This window comes from Peromyscus maniculatus, chromosome 14 (assembly GCF_049852395.1).
Source record: "Peromyscus maniculatus bairdii isolate BWxNUB_F1_BW_parent chromosome 14, HU_Pman_BW_mat_3.1, whole genome shotgun sequence".
Classification (NCBI taxonomy): domain Eukaryota; kingdom Metazoa; phylum Chordata; class Mammalia; order Rodentia; family Cricetidae; genus Peromyscus; species Peromyscus maniculatus.
Genome location: NC_134865.1, coordinates 26320208 through 26327194, shown reverse-complemented (window position 1 = coordinate 26327194; position 6987 = coordinate 26320208). Strand labels below are relative to the sequence as shown.

At 41.1% G+C, this 6987-nt stretch overlaps 1 protein-coding gene across 3 annotated transcripts; it reads right to left on the bottom strand.

The window, feature by feature from the left end:
• Positions 1 to 309: 309 nt before the first annotated feature.
• On the bottom strand, positions 310 to 4997 carry Dnajb9 (DnaJ heat shock protein family (Hsp40) member B9). 3 transcript variants are annotated; one of them, XM_076550735.1, is made up of 3 exons: positions 4865 to 4997; positions 3111 to 3337; positions 310 to 1903 (listed from the first exon to the last, which is right to left on the bottom strand). In XM_076550735.1, exons 2-3 carry the CDS (start codon positions 3325 to 3327, stop codon positions 1452 to 1454), a joined length of 669 nt encoding a protein of 222 aa, XP_076406850.1. In that variant the 5' UTR covers positions 3328 to 3337; positions 4865 to 4997; the 3' UTR covers positions 310 to 1451. The 3 variants fall into 3 exon arrangements, with proteins under 3 accessions (XP_076406850.1, XP_006989538.3, XP_076406849.1); XM_006989476.4 differs by lacking the exon at positions 4865 to 4997 and adding an exon at positions 4561 to 4708; XM_076550734.1 differs by lacking the exon at positions 4865 to 4997 and adding an exon at positions 4085 to 4705.
• Positions 4998 to 6987: the final 1990 nt, after the last annotated feature.

Here is a 6987-nt window from a genome sequence, read left to right as displayed (position 1 = left end):
AGGGGTAATTCCCAAATAAGAGTTACAGTTTTATGCAGTCTCTGCTTTTTCTCAACCAGGCCTAATTAGGAAAAGCCTTGTGACACACTTGCTCTCAAAAAGAAAATAAAAATTAGTTAACAAAACCTTCAAGCTACTGAAATATGAGATGGTAACACAACAGAAGCTACCAAATGGCAATAAAATAAGATCATCTTGGTGATTTCAGGTTAGACAAAACTTCAAAAGAGTATGACCTTTAATCCATATATGCCCCATTTTATACACTGCATAACCCCAAACTGCATAATAAAAATGACAACAGTGAAGACCAGGTTGTAAATATTTATATCTCTCACTCACACACAATATTGCATGAGACATTACTAGTTTTCATATGCATCCATAGGATTAATACTCATATGGAGTATAACATGGAAAAGTGCAGAACTAAAGAAATAACTCTAACAACAAAAAAAAAGCACACATTTCTTAGGATTTAAAAATATTGCACATATAAGGTTGCACAGAAATTACTGGCTGCTTTTACAAAAAGAATGAGGTATTAGTCAATCTCTAGATAAAGATAAGTGCCAGAGAAATTACACATACTGAAGAAAAAAACCACACACACACCCAAAAAAAAAAAAAAAAAAAAAAAAAACCACACACACACAAAAACCTAGAAAGTCAACAGAAAGAAATGAAAAAAAAAAAAGGTGTTTAGGTAGCTATGATTTTGATCATACAAAATCATTAGCCCAGGACCAAACATACAATCTCTTGGCAATATTTCATCATAAGTTTTGAACTTTTTCAGCTTAACTACGTGCAATACAATCATTCCTGTTACACCAATTCTACTGTAGAAGAGGCATCTTTTTGTGATAATTAAACCACCACTTTCTAAAGCATTCAGTGGCAATTAGCCAAAAGCCTGTTGTCTCCTTCACTGACTGACTCAATTACAGTTTCATAGACGTTTAGTAACCCAAGTCACAGGTGCTACAGGGCATGCTATTTTAAATTAGCAGAGGTTCACTGCAAAAATTATTCAAGTTCACACAATTTATATCTATAGTAACTTTTAAAGTTTAAGCTTTAAGTATGTATCAGGCAAATTGAGTTTTGCCTGCAAATTTTTTTTTTTGGAATGTGGCCAAATTAATGAGTCAAAGGATAGGTAAAGGGAAAAAAAAAAAAAGATCTTGCAAATGATCTTTTAAAAGAACCTTTCCTAATCAGGAAAAGTAATAATCAGCGTTGTCTACTAGCTGAATGTGATTGAATCTGTCAAAAAAAATTTAATATATGGAATACCTATAACCAACTGCTTAATGTAAATAAAGTCATGCATTTGTCAAAACAGTTAACAGAAAACTGTTTTTTCATCAGACATAGTGACTGTTTTTTCATCAGACATAATGAGAAAGAATAAACTAAGTGGGCATAGTGGAAACAAAGAGAACCAACTACTGTCCTGAACAATCAGTGTATGTAGTAACCATATTTCCTCTTCGTTGAGTGACAGTCCTGCAGTGCTTACTAGATCCATGAAATCTATTTTCAGTCTGTACTGTGTGTCGATTGGTGGTATCAAAGCCACTAAAAGAAAACATTTTCTCCATATCTTCAAACATGTCATCAAACAATCCACCTCCAAAAGAAAACTCTTGGAAATGATGCCTTTGTCTATTGGAACCATCCTGGCGTGTCTGGAAGTGATTTTCAAAATGCTTCTTAGACCGAGTGTTTTGGTTCTGGCCAAAAAGATTAAAGTCTTTAAATAAGTCATCAAAATTGAAGTTAAAAGATTGCTCAAAAGGACTTCCACTTCCTTGTTGTCCTTTGCCATTAGTAAAAGCACTGTGTCCAACTGTATCATACTCTTTCCGCCTATGAGCATCTGAGAGTGTTTCATATGCTGAAAAAGACATAAAAACCATTTAGCAACTGAAGAGAAAATATTCAAAATTATATATATGTAAACTTCAAATACATGATTTCAACCTATGTATTTCAGGGAAGAATTTCACATCACAAACAAAATATTACAAGTAACAATAATGTAAAATATAAATTGTAAAACAAGGCAGGGACTTGTTTTATCAACTCATATCAGTAGTTAGAACAATCTTTCAATTATTTCTTCAATTAATATGCTATATTCGTTAAATAAAAGCTATTATCACAGATAAACATGCTGGCAAAATTAATCTGTTCATCTTCATAATTTTTGTGCAAAACTGTGATTTGTATTATTGAAGAATTATTATCATATGTACCCAACTAATAGAAAATCAGGTTTTTCACGTTCTTAGTTGAAGTAAATGTTTAATTCCAACTCCTAGTTAGGCCTATTAACTACTTAAGTAATGTACAAGATACAGTTTGTTTTGGAACTAGTGTTAAGACAAAACATGCTTCAGTTTTTTAAAGACACATTGGTTTGAAATAATAGATGAAGTAAAGAAGACACCTTTAAACTATTGTGTTTATATTAAGTCAATACTTAGTAAAATAAGTTTCTTAAGTTACTTAATAAAAATTTTTGCTTCCCAAGACAGTTGTGTAGCTTAGTCTGTTTAAGGGGTCCCTGGCAGTAAAATCAGGACCTATCCCTGGTGCATAAACTAGCTTTTTGGAGTCCATTACCTATGGTGGGATACCTTGCACAGCCTTGATGCAGGGGGAGGGGCTTGGACTTGCCTCTACTGAATGTACCAGGTTTTACTGACTCCCCATGGGAGGCCTTACCTTTGTGGAGGAGGAGGTTGGGGGAGGGGTTGGAGAGGAGTGGGAGGAGAAATGGGAGGGGGAATCTGTGGTTATGTAAAATGAACAATTTAATAAAGAAAAATGCTGAAAAATTGGCTTACTAACATCCATTTTTATATATAAATAAATAAGGAAAATGGTATATTTCCAACATTTTTAGAATTGTAAACTAACAAAATTACCTACTATAATTCATTACTTGCTCAGGAGCCAAGTATCTATTCTAACAAAATAATTACAAAAATCTATATCAAACTCTCTCATCTCAGCTCTATCTTTCAGAACAAAATTTTCAATTACCATTGCCCTTACTATAAATACCCATGAGACTGCAGGAAGAATCATTTACTTACCTTCTGCAATCTCTCTGAATTTTGCTTCAGCATCAGGGCTCTTATTTTTATCAGGGTGGTACTTCATGGCTAATTTGTGAAAGGCCTTCTTGATTTGTCTCTCTGAAGCAGATTTTGGCACACCTAAGATATCATAGTAGCTTTTTGAGGCTAGGATTAATTCTGTTATCATTAAAATGCAAATTGCAAAGACGAAAACTGACTGGGGAGTAGCCATTTCTAATATCCTAAAAAAGAAAGAAAAACAGATTTTTTTTTTACGCAAGGAACACATCTTAAGACTTCTACACAGCAATTGAACTCAACAAACCTTTGGTATAATAGACTTACAGCAGTATCAAAATGTTATGCACACAGTATCATATACTCATGATATTGTACTGTCAGTATCTCTAATATTAAGAGTCTATCAGCAAGTCTTTTGCTTATCTGTTGAAAAGAAAGCTAAATTGATGCTTTCTTAGGAAGGCAAGATTTCTGCGATTTATGTTGGTAATGAACTGTTTGCCTGTGATGTTAAAGATATTCACTCTTCAGAATATTTTTCTCCTGATCTTCCTACTCCAGCTTCCTCAGTGTTATCTTCAACACCACAATATCTAGCTTCAGAATACGACCCGATTATTGAAAAATTCTGTCTCCTCTGTGTTTGCCTAGAATCTTAGCAGAAAGGCAAATGTAGGGAAGGAAAGATGTTCCTCAAGTTGGTTAAATCTATTTGTTCTTAAAAGGGTTCAAACAATCAGTTTTCATAAATGTAAGATCCCAAATACTTAAGAAATATGTGTAAATAACTTCTGCTTAAAGCTAAAAATTAGTGAAATTTAAGACTTCTACCAGAGGAAGGAAATAATTTGCACTTTGGGTAAATTATTAGGCTTTCCAAATTTCTCAGCGAGTAAACTGTTTCTCTTTAAAACACTAAGTTTTACTTAGAATAATTGGTAATACATAATAATCGGGATGGAGTATACCTCTTTGGTTTGCTTTTTTGAATGCTGTACCACATAAGTCCTTAATAACCTATGATGACATAACAAGGCTGACGAAAAAGCACTATGGTTTGTGGAAACTGCCAACCGTCCTCTCCTGTGGCTTATTCTGAGCCTAATTAGCAGGTAGATTACTTTTTTCCTGAGAATTAGTCACAGTCACGCGTACCAACCATAAAGTCCAACCTCTTGATCTAAAGACACAATCAGAAGCCAGGCATAGTGGCACACACGCCTTTAATCCCAGCACTCGGGAGGCAGGGACGCGCGGATAACTTTAGAATTCAAGGCCAACGAGGTCTACACCGTGAGTGCCAGGACAGCCAGGATTACCCTATCTAAAAATAATAATAATAAAAATAAATGTAAGCGGAGCTTGCCCGGCGAGCTCAGAAGCCGCGGTTGGTCAAGAGTCTACAACTGACAGCCAGGCGCCTTCCAAAGGGCTTCAAACCGACCCTGGCGATGTCTGGGTGGCCTAACTCCCGCGTCCAACCGACTGTGTCCAAACAATAGGAGCGCCCGCCTCGTCCCGGCCCGCTCCGCTGGGGCGCCGGGTCCGTCCGTGTTCGGGGCCCCGCCGGCAGGCAAGCGCGCCGCGCCGGCCTGGCCTCGGGGAAGCGGACCCCCAGCCCACGGCAGGCGCGGGCTGTGACGCAGCCACCCCGGGGTCCCTGCGCTGCGCTGCCCGCAGGACGCCCAGGCCGAGCCCGTGCACAAAGCGGGCCCGACCGTCTCCGCGCCGCCCAGCCCGGTGCTCACCCGTGCGCCTCGCAGCCGCTTGTCCACAGCGCGGAGGCCCCGCTCCCGGCTGCTCCCGGCTGCTCCCCGCTGCTCCCGGCTCCCTCACCCGCCGCTCGCGCTCCGACCTCGCCTCCCGCGGCCGACCTGCCTCCGTGCCGCTCGGCCCGCTCCCTACTGGCGGGAGTCCGGGGCTGGCGCGACCGCCCCGAGAGCGAGACCTACACGAAACGCTCGCCCATTGGCTGCCGCCCGCCCACCTGACTTTGGCGCCTTACGCGCACGTGGAAATCTGTTGTTGCCGTTTGGGCCCCGCGTCACTTCCGGCACCAGCCTCCAGGGGGTGGAGCTGGAGCCTGAGGAAGCGGAAGTGAGTCGACGATCTCCTCTCTCCCCCCCCCCCCCCCCCACACACACACACACATCCTTCCCTGGGGCGGAGCGCCGCGCAGGCGCCGTGGGCTGCGCTGCGCGGACGGGCCTGAGGCCCCGCCTTGGAGTGGCGCGCTGGGCCACGCCCCTCGGGGTCAACTTGACCCGGGCGTATTGCTTGGCATTTGCTGCAAGAAATCGCCCCGGTCGTACTAAAGACCTGGAAGTTGAGCTTTTGTCCGTAAGTCGCCGGGTGACCTGAAGACTCAGCCTCACCCGTCGGGGGTGCCTCAGTGGCCCTCGGCGTCCAGGCCTGGGTCTGTCACCTGTTAGTTTATTAGTCCTCAGTTCCCCCAAAGGCTTGAGTCAACCGTACTTGACGCCTCGAGGCAGGGTTTCTCTGTGTAGCTTTGCGCCTTTCCTGGAACTCACTTGGTAACCCAGGCTGGCCTCGAACTCACAGAGATCCGCCTGGCTCTGCCTCCTGAGTGCTGGGATTAAAGGCGTGCGCCACCACCGCCCGGCTTCAGGTTTAACACAGTCAAATTTGCGGGAGCTCAGAGCGCGGAGGTGGGGGAGTGGCTCCAGCCCTTTCCTTGCCTTAACTACATTTAAAGTACATCGGAGACGCTAATTGGGAAGGTGAGGTTTCTGTGAGGTTGGTCACACAGGTGGAATGTAACCCTGTGTTTCTCCTGCGAAAACTGATGCCAAAAATGACGAGCAACCTTGAAAATTCTGCTAGACTGGAATTAAAAACTCGTGTCTTGTTTAAGGATATTTATACTCTTCTGTTAGTGCAGAGATCGTGAGGTAAATTTGCCCTAAATGACAGCATGGAATATTTCAGAAACAATATGTAAGTACTTAGTTCATTCAGAGGCCAAGGCAAGGTTCCAAAGCCAGATTTGCCGAGTTCAAACCCTGGTTCCCTGGCTCTAGTAACTTTTGCAAAGTATTTAAGCTCTCAGCGCCTCAAATTTCTCTTCTGTATGGGTAAAGAGATAAAGCAGTACTTGAAGTATGTGCTTAATTTATATATATGAAAGTCAGTGCAGTTCAAATAATTCCATTTCCTTTTAACCCCCTTGTATTTAAAAGTAATCCAGAGCAGGGGGGTGTTTAATCCCAGCACTCCGGAGGCAGAAACAGAAGGATATCTGTGAGTTCGAGGCCACCTGGTCTACAGAGCGAGCTCCAGGAAAGGCACAAAGCTACACAGAGAAACCCTGTCTGAAAAACCAAAAACAAATAAATGTAAATAAATAAATAAATAAATAAATGCTACACAGAGAAACCTTGTCTCAAAAAAACAAACGAACAAATAAATAAATAAATGTAATCTAGATAGAGCTACCCTGGTTTCTCATTTGCTTCAAAATTATTTTGAAACTAACATTTTTCTTTAGTCCTGATGCTGTTATTCAATAATGGTTCAGACAAATAATGTGAAAAAATTATAAACCCAAGTAATTCACATGACATGGCATTATTTCCATGATTGGTTTCCTTGAATGCCTTCCACAAAATGCAGTGATATTTAGAAAGAGAAAGAAAAATCTAATTCATGGTTAGTTGAGGCCAATGTCATAATAGTGATGGCTCTAGCTCTGAGATTTGAAGTCAAAGATCTTTCAGATACCTTTAGTCCCGACGGAGGGCATAATTTCAGAATTGAATTTTTCTACTATCAATTTTTAAGAATCTAGTACTTCATTTGTATGCATTTAGTGTTCAGCTTATTTTCTAGGCAGGTGCAATTTGTAATCTCA